Source organism: Perognathus longimembris, chromosome 7 (assembly GCF_023159225.1).
Source record: "Perognathus longimembris pacificus isolate PPM17 chromosome 7, ASM2315922v1, whole genome shotgun sequence".
Lineage (NCBI taxonomy): Eukaryota > Metazoa > Chordata > Mammalia > Rodentia > Heteromyidae > Perognathus > Perognathus longimembris.
Genome location: NC_063167.1, coordinates 31052736 through 31076792, shown reverse-complemented (window position 1 = coordinate 31076792; position 24057 = coordinate 31052736). Strand labels below are relative to the sequence as shown.

The 24057-nt window shown below is 42.7% G+C and overlaps 2 protein-coding genes across 2 annotated transcripts in view; both read left to right on the top strand.

The window, feature by feature from the left end:
- Window positions 1–23771, top strand: part of LOC125355118 (cytochrome P450 4A6-like) — an 85395-nt gene extending 61624 nt beyond the window's left edge. The window contains exon 13 of the mRNA XM_048351249.1: window positions 23735–23771. The gene's annotated coding sequence lies outside the window, so the exon portion shown is untranslated. The remainder of the gene's footprint in view (window positions 1–23734) is intronic.
- LOC125355115 (cytochrome P450 4A10-like) lies at window positions 13945–23771 on the top strand. Its single transcript, XM_048351245.1, has 13 exons — window positions 13945–14181; window positions 15257–15398; window positions 16051–16095; window positions 16554–16681; window positions 17589–17713; window positions 18078–18232; window positions 18673–18779; window positions 18866–19056; window positions 19135–19268; window positions 20450–20514; window positions 20661–20737; window positions 23175–23348; window positions 23735–23771. The coding sequence occupies exons 1-12, from the start codon at window positions 13993–13995 to the stop codon at window positions 23341–23343; spliced, it is 1527 nt and encodes a 508-aa protein (XP_048207202.1). The 5' UTR covers window positions 13945–13992; the 3' UTR covers window positions 23344–23348; window positions 23735–23771.
- Window positions 23772–24057: the final 286 nt, after the last annotated feature.

The following is a 24057-nucleotide window of genomic DNA, read 5'->3' as shown; positions in this document are numbered from 1 at the left end:
CAGAAACTAAAGCCAGACTGCTACCATAGATCTTTGTAGTATGGCCATTTGGGCTGAAGTATGTGCTGACTTATGAAGTATGTGCTGACTTATGCGGGGGCAAGAGTCACAGTCTAAGAGTCCCTGTTATGAATACTGTAGAAGTTAATATTACCATTCCTAAATATCTCAAAGGGCATCTACTCATTATTTCTACTAGTTATTCATTCTTTAAACAAATATTGGATGACAGAAAGTAACCTTAAAACAAGGTTAAAGGTAAGAGAGACTGTGATGGAAATACTTCCACGCCCCTTTGCCCTTCAATTTTCATAGGAATAGAGATACCAAGAGGGTAAAAAAACACTTCTGCAACATGGGTTGTGTAATGAATCACCTATCAGGAGGTAAAACGAAGAAGGGACATTGAGAAAAAGTATTTGAATAGGTGAGAGTTCAGGTTGGGAGCAGTCTCATAACCTCTGGAAAGTCTGGCTTCAAAGGAACTCCTCCTATAATCACCTTTTCCTTTTTATGTTTTGTATTTGATACATTGGATTTGACCTTGGGGAGATAATCATGAACAAAATGAGAGTTAAGAACTTGTAGACTGAATATGTCCCCGTAGCTTTTTCTGTTGATGATCCTCTTATATCCCCTTCCTGTGGTTGCCTCCATGCTATCACTGTATCTCATCTGAGTACCCAGGATACTGTATATACTGGTATTAGAACTAGGGAAGGGAAAGGGAATATCAAAATCGAGAGACAAGGGATAAAAAGATAAATGACTCCAAAAACAATAGTTACAAAATCATTTGGTATAAACCAACTGAACAACTCATGGGAGGAGAGGGGAAGGGGGAGGGGGAAGGGGGAAAGTGAGGGAGGTGATAAATTGAACAAGAAATGTACCCTTTGCTTTATGTATGAAACTGTGACCCCTCTGCACATCACTATGACAATAAATAAGTAATTATTCAAAAAATGTTTGGGCTTAAAAGTGGTCATGGTTATTATTAAAAATAATTACAAAATTATTAATTATAACTACACTTGATTGTGATTTATTTAATTGTAATTAATTAATTACAACTAAATTGTAACTAATACATCAATTATACAATAAAAATAGGTAAAATTGCCAATGTACTTCACTAATGTTTTAAAAACATCAAATGTGTAGATTATATGGCATTTACATTATGTCTGAATAAAGGTATTCATACAAAGAGATTCGGCCTTTATACAGGTTTTTTTTGTTTTTTTTTTTTGGCCAGTCCTGGGCCTTGGACTCAGGGCCTGAGCACTGTCCCTGGCTTCTTCCCGCTCAAGGCTAGCACTCTGCCACTTGAGCCATAGCACCGCTTCTGGCCGTTTTCTGTATATGTGGTGCTGGGGAATCGAACCTAGGGCCTCGGGTATCCGAGGCAGGCACTCTTGCCACTAGGCTATATCCCCAGCCCACTTTATACAGGTTTAAAAATAAAAAATATATGCAAAGTTTTATCACTATGAAACTTACTTCCAACCTCCCTCCCAAAAAAAAAAAAAAAACAGAAAGCAGGAAGCTCCTGGATTGATCTATGCACATGGGTATCAGTTTAGATCTCTCAGTTGGTTTTCCACTTATACTTTACTTTAAACTGGATCAAACTTTTCAGGAAATTAAAATACATGGAGTAAACCCTCTAAATACTTAATAGAATGAATACAGATCTGGAAGCTGGAGCCATTTGAATGGGAGAAGGGCTAGGGGGAAGAGGTATGAATGGAAAAGAGAACAGGGGACAAATACAATCATAATATTCAATAGATAGATGTGAAAAAGGAAGTGGGAAACTCACTATGACTCATAGGGTAAGGGGAAGAAATATGGGGAGAACAATGGAAGGGATGACCCTGATCAAGATGCATAGGACACATAAGTGGACACAATAAATGGTAACCCCCTTGTACAACCATTTGAAAACTACATTTAAAAAATTAACAACAAAAAATGTAACATGGCATGTCAAACTAAACTTGGTCTGTTCAAGACAGAGATGCAACCATGCCAGAGTTTTACTCATTCCCTTCCTGCCTCATATAGCAAGTGACTCAGTGTTGGCTGGACATCATCAATAGGCACAGATCTTTACTCCATGTCAGGAGAAGTATTAGCACACACAGCCTAGTTACAACCTTTTGAGATTATTAGTTGAGCTGTGTCTATGCTGAAAGGGTGGGAAAGATGCTCTTTTGTTAATAAATCTTGGTGATGCTAGGCACAACTTTTGTAAGAGTAAATTCTCTGCATACAGTTTATACTCTTTGTGTAGCTTTCTTAAAATCCTTACTCATATCCTTCCAAATTCTCAGTGAATGCCATTTGAAAAGACTATGGCATCTATCTAACCACATGGTTTTGCACACTTCTCTTCCAAGAGCTTCCCTGAGTAGTGAAGCCTGCAGTTGTGCCAAGATGCAGAGTAGATATTCTATCACATCTTCCTACTACTTGGAAACAATGGATGAAACATAGCAAATAGGAAATGCTCTGGATGTTTTGAGGGACAGCATATTGACCAGATATTCAACCTACTCATTATCTTCTCTACATTAATGCTTAACAGCAAAGTCTTGGAAACAGATTGCCTGGACTAGAATATGGCTATATCACTTAGCTGGGTGACCCTAGGCAAACATCAAACTTCTTTCTACCTTAGATTTCCCAATCTATATTATGATGTTAAAAAGTCTTGTGTCATAGATTGTGAAGGCAGGAACATGAAGTTCTTTATTTGGTGCTCTGAGCATAGGTGCACGAAGACTATTATCACATTGTAACCTCAACTGTTAAGGTACTCAAGATTCAGAGAAAGATGAGTCATGAATAGTAATCCAAAGATTTTTTTGCAGAATATTGGGGAAAACAGTTATGGATCCAAATAGAGCAAGAGTCAGAGTTCAAGATTCACAAATAGGGGAGAGGAAGCACCATGAAAGCTTAAACACAAAACTAGGGGAAAGTTCAGTGGAATAGAGTGTAAATAATTACATTCCCCTTTGCCCTAGGTTTTGTCATGACCCAGGATTTATGAGAGGGGAAGAAAAAATTATATAACTCTGATCCCATGGATTGTGAATGACCTCCATTGTATTAGGAAAGACAAAGGAGAAGATTGTTGGAAATATTTCATAAGCTACAGAGGAAGGCTGATTTGTACTCCAATAGGAACGGATTTTAATCCCCCCATGGACTCTTTTTTTTTTTTTTTGGCCAGTCCTGGGCCTTGAACTCAGGGCCTGAGCACTGTCCCTGGCTTCCTTTTGCTCAAGGCTAGCACTCTGCCACTTGAGCCACAGCGCCACTTCTGGCCGTTTTCTGTATATGTGGTGCTGGGGAATTGAACCCAGGGCCTCATGTGAGAGGCAAGCTCTCTTGCCACTAGGCCATATCCCCAGCCCCCCCGCCCCCCCCGCCCACCGCATGGACTCTTGAATGGCTGTTTTCCTTTTATGAGCATCCTTTTTCTTCTCTGTCATCAGTTTCTTAACACTGAAATAAGGATTTAGTAACAGCCATTCCTAAACATTTGTCATACTAGATATGAACTCTTTCTTAACTTATAAATTATCTAATTAGGCTCTCGCTAAGTTTGGAACACTAGTTTGTGAGGATTAATTCCATTTGGTAGAGCAAAAACTGATCACATGTAGTGTTGAAGCTGAAGAGCAGCTTTGATTTGGGGTGGAATTAGTGAATCCACAGCTTTCTTATCAACCTTGCACTGCTCTGTAACTTTGTATTTCTCTTTTGCTGTCAAATATCTCACCTTCCTGGTGTCTGGGCATTCACAGCTGCTTACTCTGTTGTTTTTTAAAAATTGTTATTATAAAGGTGATTACAGAGGAGTTACAATTATGTAAGTCAGGTAAAGAGTACATTTGTTTTTGGACAATGTCACCTATTCCCTTGCTCTCTTCCACTTTTTTCTCCCATCCCCACTCATAAATTTTATAGTTCATTTTCAACATAGTGTCTACTGAATAGCATTGCTGTATTTGTTTACCCTCCCTCCCTCCATTTCTGTGCCTTAAACTCCCCAAAACATATAAATGAACAGAACAAGAAGAAAACAAAACAGTAAAGGAGAAATAAAACCTTCTTTTCACTTCCTGGAGTTCATTTCAAAAAATATTATTTTGTATGATCAGATGCACATAGACATTGTACCTTTCTGTTCCTCTCCTAGGAGTAAACTCCTTTGGTTTCACTGTGTATGAATGCCTAGAGACCTATTTGATTTGTTATGACAGGTATTTTAGACTAGCTTCTGCATGTGAGAGAAAACAAGTACCATTTTTCTCTCTGAGCTTGGCTTACCTCACCTAAAACGATTTGTTCTAGGTCCATCCATTTCCCTGGAAATTACATAATATTATTCTTTCTAATGGCTGTGTAACATTTTGTTGTGTATAGGTAACACAATTTGCAGATCCACTCACCTATTGAAGGGCATCTGGACTGTTTCCAAAATTTGGCTATTGTGAATAGCTGAGCAGTAAAGATGAATGTTCAAGTGTCTTGATGGTATCCTGGCTTGTGATGTTTTGAGTAGATGCCCAGGAGTGGTATGGCTAAGTTTCAGGGAAGACTTATGTTTAGTTTTTTGAGAAACTTCCAGACTGCTGTTCAGATTGGTTTTACTTGTTTACAGTCCCACAAACAGTGCGACATGCCTGCCAAATTTGTTGTTGTTCAAGTTCATGATGTTGGCCAATCTGATCTGAGTTGTTTAGATTTGCATTTCCTTTACATCCAGGGATTATGAGTATTTCTTCATGTGTTTCTCTGCTTTTTTTTTCTACCTGTTCTTCTGAAAAGTCTCTCCTTTGCCCATTTAGTGATTGATTTGTTACCTGTGGGAGGGCTTAGTTTCTTGCGCTCCTTATATATTTTGGCTATTAGGCCTTTGTCAGATGTATTGCTAGTAAAGATCTCCTCCTAGTCTGATGGCTGTCTTTCTAGTTTAATAACTATGTCCTTTGATGTGCAGAAACTTTACATTTTGATATCATTTTTCAAGTCTCTCCCTATCTACTGTGCCCATGTGACTCTTTCCTAAAAGTTTCTGCCTATTCCTATAAGTTCTAGTTTCTCCTACTCCGTTTTGCAGTAATTTCAAGGTCTCGGGTCTGATGCTGAGGTCTTTGATCCTTATTGAGTTAATATTAGTGCATGGTGACAGGCAGGCATCCACTTTTGGTTTTCTGCATATGGATACCCAGTTTTCATAACACCAATTAAAGAGGTTATCTTTATTCCACTGTATATCTTTGGCTCCCTTATAAATATTAATAACTGGAAGCATATGGTTTTGTTTCTGGGTCTTCTAGTCTGTTCCATTGATCTTTGGATCTATTTTTCTATCAAGCTGTTTTGATTATTATAGTTCTCCAATAGAGGTTAAAGTCTAGGAATGTGATACCACCAGCATTTTTTTTTTTGCCCAGAATTTCTTTGGCTATTCTAGGTCTTTGTTGTTCCATATGAATTCTTGAATTGTGTTCTCTATCTCAATAAATAATTTTATTGGAATTTTGATGGAGATTATGTTACTTGTGATACTTTTTGGATAAATGTCACTTTTACAATATTAATTCTACTTATCTAAGAACATGGAAGATCTTTCCATTTCCTGATGTCGCTTTTGATGTCTTCTTCCAATATTTACAGTTTTCACTATAAATATTTTTTACTTCCCTGGTTACATTTATTTCCAGATATTTTATTTATTTTTTGAGGCAATTGCAAATTGCTTGTGTGTTGTTGGTATACAAAATGGCTACTGATTTCTGTTGGTTAATTTTGCATCCTGCTACCTTGTCAAAATTACCTTAGAAATGGAGTTTTTTGGGTCCTTTATATATAATGTCATGTCATATGCAAATAGGGATAGTTTGACTTCTTTCTCTATGTGAAATACTTTTGTATCATTTTCTTGCCTATTGCTCTGACTAGGAATTCCAGGACTATACTGAGGAGGGGTGGAGACAGTGGCATTCTTAACTTTTTCCTTTTTTATGGGAAATGGATTTAGTTTTTCACCATTCAGTATGATGTTAGCTGTTGGCCTGTCATATATGGCTTTTATTACTTTGAGGCAGGCTCCTTCTATTCCTGTCTTCTCTGCACCTTTTAACATGAATGGATGTTTTTTTTTTGTTTTTTTTTTGGCCAGTTCTGGGCCTTGAACTCAGGGCCTGAGCACTGTCCCTGGCTTCTTCCCGCTCAAGGCTAGCACTCTGCCACTTGAGCCACAGCGCCGCTTCTGGCCGTTTTTTGTATATGTGGTGCTCGGGAATCGAACCTAGGGCCTCGTGTATCCGAGGCAGGCACTCTTGCCACTAGGCTATATCCCCAGCCCATGAATGGATGTTTTGACAAAGGCGTTTCCTGCATCTGTTGAGATGAACATATGGTTCTTGTCCTTGGCTTTGTTGGTGTGACATATTACATTTATTTCTTTACATATGTTAAACCAGACTTGCATCTCTGGAATGAAACCTACTTTGGAATGAGAGTGATGGTGGCTTCATAAAATGAGCTTGGAACTTATCCTTTTTCTATTTCACAGTAAAGTTTCAGAAGGAACAGTAAAGTTTCAGAAGGAACAGTACAGTGTTTGTTCAATTTTCGAAGTCTTATAGAATTCAGCCATGAATCCATCATGATCTGGGCTTTTCCTTGTTGGAAGACTGCTGATTAGTTCCTCAGTCTCATTGTGTGTTATAGGTCTGGTTAAGTGGTTCATATCTTCTTGGTTCATCTGAGGCAGTTTCTATGTCTCTAGGAATTTATCCATCTCTACTAGAATTTACACTTCATTTGAGTATAGGTTTTGAAAATAGTCCCTCATAATCTTTTCGATTTCTTAGATGTTTGTTGTAATGTTTCTTTTCCCTTCTCTAATTTGTTGATCTGAGTCTCTCCTTTTCTTCATCAATTTAGCGAGTAGTCTGGAAATTTTATTATTTTTTTCAAAAGTAGAGCTTTTTATTTCATTTATTTTCATGTATAGTTTTTTAGTCTATTTAAATAGTTTCTGCCCTAATCTTTAATCTCTCTCTCTTTCTCTCTCTCTTTCTCTCTCTCTCTTTCTCTCTCTCTCTCTGTCTAGTAGTTTGGGGTTTAGATTGTTGCTGTTTTTCTAAATGATTTAGTTGCATCATGGGACTATTTACTGTGTGCCCTTAGAGCTATGAACTGCTTTTGCAGTATCCCAGAGGTTCCAGTATGATGTGTTTTCATTTTCATTGAATTATAAGAAATTTCTGACTTTCTCCTTTATTTCTTCAGTGACCCATATGTTGTTCTGCAATGTGTTGTTCAGTCTACATGTGTTTGAGTCTTCTTCAGTATGTATTGTTGAGAACTACTTTAATTCCGGTGTGATCTAAAAGGATCAAGACACGCCTTGCATCCTATGAGTGTCTTGATCCTTTTGTATCTGTTGAGGCTTGTTGGGTGTTTTAGGAAATGGCCCATTTTGGAGAATGTTCAAGGGAGGGGCTGGTGAGAAGAATGTGAATTTTGTGACTGTTGGGTAAAATGCTCTGGAATCTATTAAGTCCATTTGAGTTGTGGGATCATTTAATTCAGAAGCTTCTTTGCTGATCTTTTGTTTGACTTGTCCTTTGACAACAGTAGAGTGTTAAAGTCTCCCACTATTATTGTGTTGGGATCTATCATATTCTGTAAGTCCAAGAGTGTTTGTTTAATGTAATTAGGTGCTCCATTGCTTGGTTCCTAAATATTAACCACTGTGATTTCCTCTTTGTGCACCATTCCTTTTATTAATATGTAATGACTTTCTTTGTCTCTTTGTACTGATTTTAATGAATCTGTTTTATCAAAAACTACTATGGTTACTCTGGCCTTCTTGCAACATGCAGTTGCATGCAGAATCCTATTTTATCCCTTCACTCCAAATTTGTGTTCATCTTTTGACTCTGGGACCAGTTTTTTGGAGAAAACAAATGATTGCATTTTGTTTTTTGATTCAATATGCTTCTATTTGTCTTTTGGTTGGTTAACTGAGTTCGATGGTAGAGAAATATATGTGTTTCCTGCCATTGTGTTGCTTTTTCTGCATTGTGAATTTTTTTTTCAGCTTGTTGTGTTTACTAAACTAGTCTACTGAGTTTTATTCAATGCAGGGTTTCCTTGACTTTGAATGTTTTCTTCAGATTGTATTCTTCTCTTTAATATCCTTTGTAATGTTCCCTTTAGTATCCTTTGGCTTAATGTTAATGAATTCTTTAGTTTTGTTTGTTGTAAGTGCTTTTGTTTGTCACAGGTTGGTGATAGTTGTTTTTCAGAGCTTAAATTATACCACTACAGGCTGTCCTTATATTCAGAGTTTGCTGGCTAAATATGCAGTAATTTTAATCTTCCTGTGATAACAAAGTTCCTTTTTTTATTTTGCTGCATTTAATTTCATTTCTTACCTTTTATGTCCAAAGTTTTCCTATGATTTGTCTAGAAGTAGTTCTTGGATTCTGTCTGCTAGGAGTTCTGTATGTTCATAATGTGCTTTCCTTTGATTTTGCCTTTGATTTTTGATGCTGTTGTTGTTCTAATACCTTTGCTTTATCCTCAACTCCTGATACTCTGTTTTCTACTTCACTTGTTCTGTTGCCTTTGCTTTCAACTGTGTTTTGCAATAGCTCTTTGTTGATACCAGTTCTCCTGGTGTTAATTTCATCTTTCATTTCCTTCACTGAGGTGTGTAATATTTCTTTCATTGAGGTATATAATGTTTCTATTTTCTTACTCATGTCTTGCATTTTCTTGGTCATTTCCTCCTTGAATTCTTCTCTTTGGTTTTGGATCTGCCCTTTCATTTCCTCAGCCACTTCTCTCATCATTTCTTTAATGGTTTTTTATTCTTTATCTCTTCTTCTTTTCTTTCACTAGAGTCCTTCCCTTTCACTGTGATTTACACATTTAGGGCCAGGGTTTGCAGAGGTTGTTAAGATTCGGTATTAGGTTCAGTAGTAACAAGTTGTTGTTTTCTGGCTTTCTTGTGGGCACTGTATAGTTTGTGTCCCATGGAGAGGTGTGTGCTGGCTTTGGGGTCCAGTTTAGCATTTTCTCTAGCCCTGGTGTGTCTGGGGGTGTTATGTTCCAGGACACAGAGAAGCCTGTTGTGACAGTTAGGTGTGAACCACAATGCTGTGGGCTGTCATTGGCATCCACGCTAGGATGTTTAGGCAGGATGTGAGGCCAGATGGGTGTAGACTTCCCCCGCCAACCCCCTAACCCCATGCTTAATGAGGATGTCCTGCAAGGTAAATCACAGATGGGCTTTGGGGTGTGCTAGTAGTCCGGGTGCTATGGATGGGGGAATTCCACATTTGCATGCCCTGGCTGGCTTTGGAGGCTGTCTGGTCTGTGTGAAATCCTTGATGCTTTGGGCAGTGGCTTCTCATGCAAGGGATGCACATGCAGGCTTTTGGGTCCATCTGGATACATACCTCCCACCCTAAAGCCAAAACTGTCTTGCTTGGGTATGTACGGCCAGGTTTGAGTAGGTGCTTCCCCTAGAGATTTGGGTGGATGGTAGTGTACCTCTTGTGGATGAACTGATGGGCAAGGCTGTGGGTAGACCCCACAGTGAGACACTGGAGGTGTCACGGGTGGAGATTCACACCTGGGCTTTTAGAGGTCCCTCTCTGTATCCACTACCTGGCATTAGAGGGCTCCCTGGGGTTTTTCCCAGGTTGGCCATGTTGTGTCCTCATGAGTGTTAGAGATCTGCTGTGCTGTTCAGAGGTTATGGGACCTAGCAAGACCTTTCCTGGGACTAGAGCCTCCACTAAGATACACACCAGGACTCAAAGCCCTGCATTTCACTCAGCCCTAGTTGCTGAGTTTGGGGCAAAACTCTGTGATTGGGGTCTTCTGTTCTGGTCTCTGGTTCCAGGTAGCACTGGCTGGAGGCTTCCTTTTCCTCAGCCCTGAGAATTGAGCTCTGGGTGGGACTCTGGTTTGGATCACCACCTTTCTGTTCCTCTCTGTATGTGTTCCTGATGGGATCAGTTCCTATCTGTATTGGAGGGAGATCTGGCTGAAAGCCTCAGCCATGTGCTTTGTCCCAGGCCAGCAAGAGGTTAAAACATCAGGCACAGGTGTGAGCCAAGACTTGCGTGGTCTGTGAATGGGAGCTCCAGGCCTTGTCCATTGTCCTGGGCTCACCCATGCCCAATCTGGGCCAGATGCTGAATCCTCTCTAGCCTAGTACAGGTTGAGACTGATGACTACTCAGAGTGCAAATCACCAAGCTTTGTCCCTTGTCCCAAACTTGCCCAAAGTGCAAATTCCTGGCAGTATGAAGCAGGTTAAATCCCCACTTTGCTGCTGCTGGCTGTGATCTATGTGACATCTGGGTTCTGACCTCAGAATTGTGTCTCTTGTTTATGCGCCTTTTCCTACCTTCCTGTATTCCTTGCCTGTTTCTGAGCTAGGGGTTGAGTTCTTCCCCAGCCCTTCTCACTGGCTACCTGGGGTGGTGAGCATGTGATTTGCAGTGTTTTGTGCACATGTGGTCTCATTCCCAGGTTTCACCCATGAAGTCATTTCTCAGTTGCACTGCAGCTCCTGTCTTGCTGGGTGGGCTACTCCAAGCAGAGATCTGAGTTGGGCAATGATCACTGTTGAGCAGCAGGCTGGTGGGAGATTTGCACTGAGCCGAAGGCTGCTCCATGTTTTGGGCTTTCCAAAGCAGAGGTCTGCACCAAATGTGGTTTCATTCTATGCTGTCCATGGTGCAGACAATCATACCAAGCTGAGATCCCCACAGAGCTGAAGGCTGCAGCCCAGCAGACTACAATGGGACCTAGTTACACAGATCTTGTTTATTTTGTTGATTTTTCTCCTCTTCTTGAGTTATAAATGTTAGGTGACTGAGTCATGAGGTTATTAGAAAAAAGAAAGAGCAAAAAGCGACCTCAATAGACCAGGTCACCTTTAATGGAGAGTTGAAGAAGGATGCCATGGTGACCTGAGGAGAGTCGGGAGACATGAGGCATGGTGTAATGGTGGCAGGTGTGGAGGGGCTTAAATAGGACTGTGGTGAGGAGGTAGAGTCACAGGGAGATTGAGGCTTCAAAGAGTCTTGAGTTTTTCAAGGTACAGGTCTGGCTCCAGGAACCAAGATACTGCCCAGCTACTTCAAGAAAACCACTCTCTTGCATCTGTGGTGCCAGTGGAGAGGATGAGGATGGTCCCTGGAGTGATGCTGTCCCACAGCCTCTACACATACAGACTGAAGCACTTTTTGCCATGGCTTACCAGCACATCAGAGGCACATCTTCAGTAGGGCAATAGACATTTTGCAAAGCTTAACCATCTGCATACCACTGTTCTTGTCACCACCAGTGGCTCTGTGACAGTAACAAGAAGATTCTCCTTTTACTTTTCAACCATGGATTTAGGAGCCAAGTACTTCCACTTCTTCATGGCTTTTCTGGAATAACAAGGTCGATAGGAAATATTTGCCAATTACTCAGAGTAGGACCAGATTTCTGCCGCAGTAAAGCCTCCCTTTCTTCGGAATTTTAGCATTAGGATAGCCTTCACCTTGCCATTGGCACTAGCTTACTTGGATTCCGGTTTCTACTCCTAGTGTCTGGCTTCTCAGCCTTTTCACCTACCATCTTTCAAGATGGGAAAGAGTTATGAATTTAAAGTCTTAGTTCATGTCTGTTTTCTTTGTTGACATGCACACCAAATACCAACCTTCATGGTTGGTAAGTACAGAAAGTACTCAATGGAATGTCACCAGCAAGACCTCTGGCTCCTCTCCACAAACAAGGATCAAACCAAAGAACATTACTGGAATAGCCTTTGAGGGAGAGTACTGGAGTATAACAGGCAACAGAAACCACACAGAGCCCAGAGACACAAATGCATTTCTTATAAAGAAGAAAATGGAGTATATAGCATCTATCATCACATTTCCTAAATGAGATCAAACATAAACTTCACACAATAGAAAACAAGTAAGTTGGAGGACCCCAGGAGTTGCCACTAAACTTGCAAACACCTGAAGTATTTGTAATTAAAGAAGACTGCAGTCCTTCGACATCCTGAGCCCAATTTTCAGAGCTGCCGGAGAATCTATGCTGCTGCATTTATTATCCCAGAGAGAGCACAGTCCATGTTGTATCCTCTACTATTCAAAAGTCTATGGTACAGCGCCATCATGGGGCTTTCCTCCCATGACCAGTCAACCCCACTCAACTTCCTAAGGTACCAGGAAGCAGTCACACAGCTTGCTCTAAGCATCTCAGCCCACCAAGCCCACAGAAAGCAGTTGGGGCTCCCTCTCCTACAGCATGCCTGGGAAGTGTAAGGTCCTCTCCCTGAAGGCTCCATATAGATGCCCCCACCTCATTAAGTCTCCACCCAGTTACCTGGGTAACCAGCAGACCTGGAAGCAGTTACCTCCCCTTTCCCTGAGGTCACATCCTAATCCACCTGGCCACACCCCCTGCCCCTGCCCTAGACAAGGCAGGGCTGGGTGAGGGTCGCCCCTTCTCTCCAGCCATGGATCACCTCGGCCACAGGCCAGCAGTTCGGTAATAAACTTTCTCTCCTGCCTGAATAATGCGTGGTATTCTCCTTTACCGGCTACCTACTTTAAAAAAAAAAAATCTAACAGGAAGCAACTGGGCAGCCTACTCTGAGCTACTCATCCTGTACAGTCCTCAAACACTGATTGACACTGTACCTGGGCCTCCTAATACATCTAGGCTCCTCTATGGTCCTCAGACACTGAGGGAGAGGTACTATATCCTTGGCTCTGAGAATGCTGTCTTCTGACTGCCCAAGCCTACCAAAAGGACACAGGCCATACACAGCCCCGAGACACTAACAGGCACACTGCCCTGACTGCTGAGCTCAAAGTTTGTACCTTCCTGGATTCAACAGTCACCATGGCCTCTCAAGACCCTTAGAAACTGACCAGAACTTTCCTTCCATTGCCAGCCAAACCCGGGACCATATATGTTAGGTTTTTAAAGTAGGTAGCCGATAAAGGAGACCACCACACGGTATTCAGGCAGGAGAGACAAGTTTATTACTGAACTGCTGACCCGTGGCCTAGATGATGTATGGCTGGAGAGAAGGGGCAATGCCCTTCAGGCCCTGCCTTATCTAGGGCAGGAGGGTGAGGCCAGGTGGATTAGGATGAGACCTCAGGAAAGGGGGAAGTAACTGCCTCCATGTCTGCTGGTTACCCAGGTAACTGGGTGGAGACTTAACCTGGTGGGGGGCATCTGCATGGAGCCATCCCAGGGCAGGCCTTATAGTTTATACTTTTAATTTCAGATACTCTATGCCAATCTAATTTCATAATGTCATGTCAGGTTTTGTATGATAATATTGTTTGATATTTCCTAAAATCAAAAGGTTTGCACTACAAAATAATGATAAAGGAGTTGTATTGATGCAATCAGTAGGCACTGTATCCTTATATTGAAATATCACGCTGTACCCTCATAGTGTAAATGAATTAAAAAATACTTGTAAAATCATTTTCAATTTAAAAAGCAAGTCCAGGGCTGGGGATAAAGCTTAGTTGGCATAAGTTCAAGATGCTAAGTCAACAAGTATGCATTGCCAAGAGGGAGAAAGCGACAGACATGCACAGAAAGGAGAAAAAGATGAGGAGGAAGAGGAAAGGGAAGAGGAGGAGGAGGAAAAAAGCCAGGAAAATGAAAAATACATAAGCAGACAAATGAATAAACAAGTATAAGAAAGTACATGTGGTCAAGGGCAGTACAGTTATGAGGTGACAGCATTTCTCTCTTTGACATAGACACACTCTGGACTCTGAGCTAGAGCTGTGCCTTCACCTTTCTCCCTCCCACCGATGGGTGGAGCAATCTTCCTAGAACAAAGGGCAGGGAGTTAAAGAGCCCAGAGAGTCTACGCAGTTAGTGATCCAGAAGCCCCTGCACCATGAGTGTCTCTGTGCTGAGCTCTACCATATTCCCAGCCAGTATCTCTGGGCTTCTCCAAGCCACCTCCCTGCTGGTCCTGCTTCTGCTGCTCTTCAAGGCTGTCCAGTTCTATCTGCAAAGGCAATGGCTGCTAAAAGCCTTCCAGCAGTTCCCAAGCCCATCATCCCACTGGCTCTTTGGGCACAAGGTAGGAAGGAGAGGGAAGGGAAATTCGAGGGTTGGAGGCCTGGACTCTCAGTCATGGATCAACAAGCCAGAAGACAAAGCCTGCTGTGTTTTAAGTGTGCGGCCCCCCAGGGAACACCCAGCTTATGGCTCAGGCTGTTTTCTTCCCAGAAATAAAGTTTACTTCCTAAAAACAACTTGTCATGCTGGTCACACAGCTCTGCTGCATACTTCTGTTCTGCAGGTCTGTACTCTGTCCTGGCAACACTGAACTTGGAGAACTGTGATTAGTTCTACCCGAGTCTCTTCATTCCCTTGCCACCCCCAAGGCCCTCCCACCACACACCTCAGTTCTTCTCAAATAACAGACTTTGAGATAGTTCTCTGATCCACAGGGCTATTCTCTCTCAAGTCCAGAGCTTACCTGGAAACAAGGGCATTAGCGTGATGTAATTCTTGTCCTGTGGGCTCATGGTATGGTGACAACAGGCATGACTCTCAGCCGCTATTGCAGAAAAAAAATTTTTTTAAGCTTATGGATGTGTGGATGATGTTAGATGGAAAGACTGACTCCCTAGGTTGTCACCAGACTGAGGGAATTTCCAGAATATGTGACTTATAGGATGAAATCTGAAGATGATGTGTATAAGCAAAGAGGACAGCTGCAGGACATCCTGCAGGACACAGAGATGTGTTACACATGTGCTGCCCATCAAGGTCTCTTCAGCTCCTTGCTCTTTTCTCCACATCTAACACTATCAGCTCCTTGGATCCATGCATCATGCTCTCCCTGCACCCCATCCAGACACAGGGCCTGGCATAGATGGGTGAATTATCCAGGAGGGAAGACAAGATACAGCCTGAGAGTTGGGGAGGGACAGCACCAACCCCTTGCACTGTCATCCCAAGAGGTAGGGGCACTGAGCTAAGTATGGCTGCATGGAAAGGTGCCCATCATTGTGCACTGGCCACACCATCTCCTCTTCGGAGGTGATGGAGATGGAGACTTGTGTCCCTGTGTTTGTTCTGCTTTGTTACAGCTCAAGAACCAGAACTAAACAGAAGATTTTACTTGTTTGTATTTCTCTTGATGACAGCTTAAAGGAGACGAGGAGCTACAGCTTATTATGGAATCTATAGAGAAATTTCCAAGTGCTTTTCCTCGCTGGCTCTGGGGAACCAAGGCTTTCTTAACTGTCTATGACCCTGACTACATGAAGGTGATTCTGGGGCGATCAGGTGAGAGTCCAATCTAATTGTGGACAAAACAATTTCTCCCTCTTTGGTACATTCCCCTGGGCTGTCAGATTCTGCCAGTAAGAGATTTCAGCCATCACCCTACATGATCTTCTGGCCATTTTCACAGGCCACAATCAGCACATGGCCAATCATACTGGACATGTCAAACAGCTGTGTGGAACCAAATAAGTTTTTCTCTTTTTTCTTTGTTTTAAAATCGATTTGAGGTGACCTGTTATGTAAATGGTCCCACATCTGAAAAACACAAGCCACAAATCCATATGGATTTAGTTTGGAAATCACTAATTGTCACCAGTGCTAGATCAGATGATGATTAAGCTGTCGTCACCCACTGGGGGCGGGAGGGTGGGGGGAGGAGGCAGGGAGAACCAAGGCCCTTGCTTATTCTTTGGTTTGAGAATATGATTTATGTTTACTGTAAACTCACCAACTCGGGCCTGAAGATGCCCAGTTACTGGTACATGAGGCTACCTAACTTAGCTAGAAGGATATGAAAGGCAGTAGATGAAATAGCATGAGACGAACTGCTAGCAGTCATCAGGAATTCATGGCAGCTCATGACCTCCACCACAGCTATGTCAGAATTGCTTTATTTGTTCTGGTTCCTGTTAAGCCTTTCCTTCCTTTTCAGATCCAAAGGCCAATGTTGCCTACAGATTCCTGGCTCCTTGGCTCGGTATGTACATCCAAATTAGGAGTACAGTCTACTCAAAGCTAGGCTTCCCCAGTGCTAGTTCACACTTAGCCTCTCCAAGTGTTTCTCTAGCTCACAGATAATCACAGGTGACAAGCTACTGCTGTTTATGAATTATCTCTAAGTCTAGCCTAAGCGGTCTTCTAACCAAATCCTCACTCCTTCCAAATGCTAGAATGAGCCCGACTAATGCTTAGTTTCTGCTAAATCACTTTCCCAAAACATCTGATATTGATTTATATTATTCCTTGACTGGCTCCCAACTCTTTTTAAACTTTTTACCTCATGGCTGTATAATCACACTAGGTGTACCAGCCAAATTAAGGAATTTATGTTCTATTGTCTAAAAAATTACACCTTCTTCAAGGTTGTGTTCCCCAGCTCCACCCTAGGGCTCCTCCCAAATTAGTCCCATCTAAACATAACCATATCTGGCCCAGGGTATGGTTTGCTACTGTTAAATGGGCAGACATGGTTCCAGCACCGGCGGATGTTAACCCCAGCCTTCCATTATGACATCCTGAAGCCTTATGTGGAAATCACAGCCAATTCAGTCAGAGTGATGCTGGTGAGTCTGTCTGTCTGTCTCTTCCCCCCTCATACTTCCCACTCCCTTCACCTACACCTATCACACACTTACAGAATCTACTTTCAAATATGTGTGTTGCACACAAAACTTTGAGAGTAGGCTTCTCAGGCAGAAAACAGAATGACCCAATCACAAGGTCATTTTGCTCATTGTCAAGGCAAAGAACAGTGTTTCCAGGTCGTTTCCCACATCCAAGTCCTTAAGGCCCAGTGCCCTGGAGGAGAAGTCAATCCAGCCACACAGCAGGACTACATAAACCTGGCTGGCTTGGGCAATGGCCTTGTCAGGGGCAGAGCACACTCCCTAGGAAGTCACCCAATCTGAGTTGAGCCTGGAGCCCAGGTCTTCTTCTTGAATGGCCCATGCAATAAAAAATGTCCACCAAATCCACATTCTCACAGTTAAACCTGCCACACCATCACCTCTCAACAGGGCTCTGAATTTTGACTCAATTGTTCTTAACAAATCCTTGAGGCATAAACAGAAATCAAAGTCTTATGCCCATCCTTCATATTAGAAGTCCCTGTAGTGGTCATATGTTTTCTTTTGTCTTGACAGGTTTGCCCCCCCTCAATGGTAGTCTTATTCATCTCTAAAGTCAACCTCACCATTCAGACCATAGATGTGTCTTCTTCCTTTTTAGTACTTAAAAAAGGGGGGAAAGTTGCTTGTCAGATAAAAAGATTTTACCTTAACTGCTTGCAAACATTGTATTAAATTCTGAAATAATTTGTGACAATATGTGTCATTTAACTTACATTTGCTTAAAATTTGTAGTGTGTCTCCTCACTTAAATGAGAGAGTTGGAAGAGGTATCTAGAGTCAGAGAAAGATCCTCATATAACATGGGTCATCTGGGGAAAATTGAAATCCTTTCTCACCACAGGACAAATGGGAGAAGCTCATCGGCAAAGATTCCTCTCTGGAGATTTTCCAACACATCTCCTTGATGACCCTGGACACCATCATGAAGTGTGCCTTCAGCTACCAGGGCAGCGTCCAATTGGACAGGTCAGTAACAACCCTGGAGCTACAGGGTCCTTGGTCTTAGTAACTGATGTGGATTCGCCTGCAAGACAAGTGGGCCAGCTTAGATGCTCACTTGCACAGCAAACAGACCTAGACCCAGGCCTAGACCAAGCTCTAACTTCAGACCTGACCCATCTCTATCCCAATCAAGCACTGCTGATCCCTAGCACAGGTGGACCTGGCTCTTTTGACAATCCTGGAAAGGCCTAAAAGTTACAAAGTTGTAAAAGAGAAGTGACTTGCTAATCAGTATTGCCTGTGCTCATATTGGGGAAATCTCAGCATCTCTCTACTTGAAATCAGAACTCCTCTTACAATCTAAGATGTTCTGTATCATGTCCCTCAGGAAATCCCAGACGTACATCAAGGCCATTGGGAATCTGAATGACCTGTTTCATTCTCGTGTGAGGAATATCTTTCATCAGAACGACACCATATACAGTTTGTCTGCTAATGGTCGAACAAACCACGAGGCTTGCCAAATCGCCCATGAGCACACAGGTTCTGTCTATCCCTCTCGTCTCCCTTCTCTACTAGGCACTGATGAAACAGACTTCCCGTGACCCCTCAACAGGGGCATCTCATTGGTGCCTCTTCAGCACCTGGGACATATTTTTGCAGGGTACTTTCTTAGTACAAATGTTGGGAACTGAGATGTTTCTATGTCAGGTATACTATAAGGAGGTGCCTATGCTCACACATTGGTGATGTTGAATGAGACCCAACCCAGAAGCTCAAGCAGAGCCTCCATGGGCTGAGCTTCTGAAGGGAGTCACCTACATCCAGTGGTGAGGGACTCTCAACCCTGAGCACACAAGTGAACACTAACTTCTATAATCATCCTGAGTTCTATAGACACACAGGTTGAAGCAGGGGTCCTTTGGGCCTATTAGGACTTGCTGTAGCATCGGACCTGTTTGGTAACTGCTGTCCTTACACAGATCGAGTGATTGAGCAAAGGAAGATTGAACTACAGAATGAGAAAGAGCTGGAGAAACTGAAGAAGAAGAGACGTTTGGATTTTCTGGACATTCTTCTGTTTGCCAGAGTGAGTGTGTGGGCTGATGCCTCAGGTCTTGCTCAAAAGTCCAGAACAAGGGACAAATCCTTTTCTCTTGCTCTGGCTGTTTTCAGATGGAGAATGGAAGCAGCTTGTCTGATGAGGACCTGCGTGCTGAAGTGGACACGTTCATGTTCGAGGGCCATGACACCACAGCCAGTGGCCTCTCCTGGATCTTCTATGCTCTGGCTATGCACCCCGAGCACCAGCAGAAGTGCAGGGAGGAGGTCCAGAGCCTCCTGGGAGATGGAGCCTCTGTCACCTGGTGAGTGAGAGCTCCAGCAACTGAGAAAGTCCTGCCTCTCTGGTCTTTTCAGGTATCTAAGGATTGACTTCATTTCAGGGAACATCTGGACCAGATACCCTACACTACCATGTGTATCAAGGAGGCCCTGAGACTCTATCCACCAGTTCCAGCTGTTGTCAGAACGCTGAGCACACCTGTCACCTTCCCTGATGGACGCTCCCTCCCCAAAGGTTTGACCTTCCTAGACTCACTCATCCTAAGTCTTCCTGAGGAAGAGGGAGTCAGAAATCCACACGTTTCCCAGCAGTTATGAACCTCTCCAGGTCCCATTACCTTGTTCGTAATGAGTTCTTCTTACTCACAAAGTACATTTTCCAACATGAGACATGAACCTAAATTACCTATAAAATTTCTTCCAGTTCTATTATTCCACCTGATCAGCATTGTAAGGTTCTCTTGTCCTTCGGCTAACATTCTTTCCTTAGAATATATGGTCTTACAATGCTTCAGGTAATCCAACATTAGAAGCATTGACAGCCTGTGATTCTAAATACTCCAAACTCACTTAGATGCCAGAATTCTTGGCCATCTGGTTCCTCATGTGTCCTCATTGTCACCTCTTTTGCTCATTCCCTATATTTCACATAATGTGTGAAAATTTCAGTTTACAATGGAAAGAACTATCTATATAGATGTGTTAACAGGATATAATTCAGTTTGAGGGATCTTCTCCACAAAGAGATCTTCACCTGTGGACATGATCTTATGACTTTGGCCATTTCTTTTCACTGAGATGCAGAGACTCAGACAGGAATAAGTGAGAGAGGGTTCTTTTCTAAGGTCAGGACAGAGTAAAATCAGTGAACGCCATGTCGTGGGTCATAGGTAGTTCAGTCTCTGAGGAGCCCTCAGATTAATGCAGAAAACAGCTGATAACTGTATATGAAACCCTTACAATGGCAGGAAATGATTCTCTGACTTTCACGTTATGACGTCTAAATCCTAGCCAGGCTACTTCCTAACTGGGACCCCATAGGCAATTCCTCTCCAAAGGAATTGCCTCATCTGAAAAACTGGAGATATAAAAAATGATTTCCTTAGGATAGTGTTAGAAGGTCTGAATGAATTAATATGTGCTTCTCAGTGGAAATCCTTTATACAGAGACATACGCTTGTATTTGTTTTACCTCAGAAATAAGATCCAATTCTTTATTCTTTGTTCTTTATTCTGCTTATCTACTGGATTCCTAGTTTCCTGCTTCTCAGTTGTATTCAGGTATTTGCCAAGCCTACCATCCTTTCTTGCACCTGAATCATTCTTTTTACAATGATGGTTTGTGGTACCCAGAACTTTTGCTCATGAATACTCTGGATGAACCACAGCACCATTCCTATCTCTTCTATCCCACAGGTGTCCTAGTCACACTCTCCTTTTATGGCCTTCATCACAACTCGAAGGTGTGGCCAAACCCAGAGGTATGAAGACCCTGGAAGGAGTGGGGAGGGGAAGATCTCTCAGACCAATACCTCCTCCTGCTCCCACTTCTGGGTGTCCTGCCCCATCCTCAGCTGGGACACAAACTTGATCCCAACCTTTCCTGGCCCCGCTGATCCCTCTGCAGGTGTTTGATCCTTTCCGGTTTGCACCAGATTCTGTCCGACACAGCCATGCATTCCTGCCCTTCTCAGGAGGATCAAGGTGAGGCATCTTTGTGAATTAATGAGGTAATGAAGGAGGGACTTGTGATGGAGTCTTGATGCTTGTCACCTCCTGATTCATATATGTTATCTTCAGACATGCCTCTGTGTGTTGCTGTTTGTGGGAAAGAATCTTCACTTGGGTATGTTAGTGCAAGACAAAAAGGTATCAGTTCAGGACAGACTAAAGTAACATTGATTTGCCGCCTTTCCCAATAAACACCCAATTTCAAGTGTTAGTGAATGCTCCACCTTTCAGTGTGTTCTCCTTTTTCCTTCACTTTAAGAATAGGGCCTGACAAGTTCTCTTCCATGAGTAAAGAACTTTTTTCTGGAACTGTAATTTCAATTATTGTGCTCTTCAGCTGCCAGAATTCTTACAAGGGGCACTTTTCTCCTTCTACACATTCCCATCACATATTCTGGCTAATTCTCTATCCTAGAATCACTGTAGCAAGGGGTTCATTTCCCTGGGCTTATTTTCTGGATGCCTATCATGGACCTGAGATGTTATAGTAGCTCCTAAAGAGGGTTTTACACTAATGTGCCTTATCTCCAACTTTGCAGTCTCTTCTAGCCCAGGTTTTGCCTATATAGTGTGTGTGCAGGCCCTTTACAATACTTCCAGTTGTCTAACTTTGACAGGTGAAATAAATATATTGAGGTTACGGTTAGAGTTCATACAATCCAGCTTCAGGCAAAAAGGCAAAAAAAAGCCAACAAAACAGTTACACTGCCTTTGAGAGAAAATACACTGTTTGAATATACCACATACCATTCAAAATATTCCTGGCATGTAAAATATAAAGCACACTTGAAATAACTATTAAAGGATGTGGACACTCAAAAATCACTACCATGAAAACTCATCAATTGATGCAGAAATCATGCAATGAGACAACTCACTAGCAACTTGACAGGTATGAGGAGGAGCAAGTCTTCCTGAGGCTACATTTCTATACATTCTTCAAATGGTAAATTGAGGAATCCTTCCTATATTGGCAATAACTCAAAGTTTCAAGGACAAGAGATTCTTATGCAGCTCAATCTTTAGGTCAGCACTGCTTTCTACTTTCATTGCACTCTTATCTATTATGTTTATTGATTATTACATCAATTCAGTTGTTAAGAGCAAGTGAAAGGAATTAATATAATGGAGATGTACAAGAACTTTTTTAAAACAGCATCTGAGCCAGATCCTGTACTAGGTCATGGGAGCACAAAGATGAAAGATAGTGTCCCTGCCTTCAGGAGTTCAGAAATATGCCCCACAGAGACTTAAGACAGACATCATTCCTTCATCCACTCTTTCTCAATAATCACTCATTTAGCTGTTTGTGGGCAATTCTGTGCTTTTGGCACAACCCAGGCCTTAACTATGGAACATCCTTCAATAAAGCCCGGATGGGACCTTTCAAGCTCAGTCTGATAGAGGCAGGTGGCAGAAGGGTAGGACAAGCTGGTCTTTGGCCTGAGCCTTTAGGATGTGTAAGCTGATGTGGGGAGAGCATATTCTCAGTGACCTCAGCCTCAGATCTGAGCTGAGGTGGGAAGTAGGATTGAGATAGGAAGTAGGGGACCAGCAGCCTAAAGAGGATGTGGATGCAACTGGGGCATCAGAAATTGTTCTGCCTGATGGGAGATGAGGGGAGAGCCTTGGGGGAGGGAGGAAATCAGGGAGAATGAGAAAATGAAGATAGAAAGGAAGGACATTTCTGGGGTAGAAGCAAAAGGCTTCAGACCCTGTAGACTGAGAAGGTAAAGGGGTTCTGGAACCTGACCACTGACAGGGAAACAGATGAGGCTGCAGCTTGAAGATTCCCAACCTATTTCCCTCTCTAGGAGGTTTCCTGTTGATATGATTCTCCTATGAGGAACGCAGTTCCCAGTTAGTGAACTAACCAGTGGTTATCTTTAAATTCATGTGACTGGATTCTGTACTGGTCTTGTCCTAACAGAGGTTTCACACCTCTGAGATCAAGAGTAAGGGGAGGATAGCCCTGGAAGCCTGGAAGCCTTGTCAAAAATCAGGAAAGCAGAGACCAATGTCTGTGGTAGAAGTCTGTGGGACCTGTAAAGAAAAGAGAGCATGGGGCTGGGAATATGGCCTAGTGGCAAGAGTGCTTGCTTCGTATACATGAAGCCCTGGGTTCAATTCCTCAGCACCACATACATAGAAAATGGCCAGAAGTGGTGCTGTGGCTCAAGTGGTAGAGTGCTAGCCTTGAGCAAAAAGAAGCCAGGGACAGTGCTCAGTCCCTGAGTCCAAGCCCCAGGACTGGCCAAAAAAAAAAAAAGGAAAAGAAAAGAGAGCAGCTTTATCCACAAGGGAAGGCCCTGATGGCTCTGGCCTGGACTGGAAGTCGAGGGCCAATGCCTTCTCGGTCTCAGAACATAGCCAGAGCTATTTCCCATTTCACTGTCTCTGTCTGGCCCAGGAACTGCATCGGGAAGATCTTTGCCATGAATGAGATGAAGGTGGCTGTGGCCCTGACCCTGCTCCGCTTTGAGCTGCTTCCAGACCCCAGCAGGGTCCCCATCCTCATGCCGCGACTTGTGTTGAAGTCCAAGAATGGGATCCACCTGCGTCTCAGGAAGCTCTGCTAATTGTGGTAAGAACTAGAACAGTCTTTAAAGTCTCCTGCTTACCATTTTGTCTTCCTGTCATCTGTTTCTAACCCCAGTGTGTCTGACAGGTCCTATACACCTACCGTTCTTCCTGCAAGCCTTCTGTCCTGTCTCCTGTCTTCCTGCCATTCTTCTTTTCTCACTCACCCTTTTCTCCCTTCCTGCTTGCCTGTCTACCTGTCTCCCACCTAGCTGAACATGAGAATGTTCATATGACCTTGACCACTGGCCCACCTACCCATCTGCTTGTCCCTTTGTAGGTTTTTTTTTTCTTTCTGTCTTATTTTCCTCTATATTATTTTATATTGCTGTTGTAGTGAACTACCACAGCCTTAGTGGTAGGAAATAGCACAAAGTTCTTCTCTTACAGTTTTGAAGCTCAGATGTCTGACATGGTATCGCTGGGAGAAAACCAAAGTTGATTCAAGTGGCCAGCCTTGAGGAGAGTCCAGAAGAGAACCCCTTTTCACTTGCCAGAGTACAGCTGCATTTTTTGTATTTCTTAAAGCTAACTTATTCTTCTTTCTTTAAAGCTAGTATCTTTTCACATCTCTATTTCCCTCTCCACCTCCAGTGTAGTGGCATATGCCTGTACACAGTTCTAGCCCGGTCTAAACAAAAAGTTAGTGAGACTCTCATCCTACCAGGAAAGCCAGATGTGGTGGTGCACACCTGCAGTGCCTAAGCCAGCCC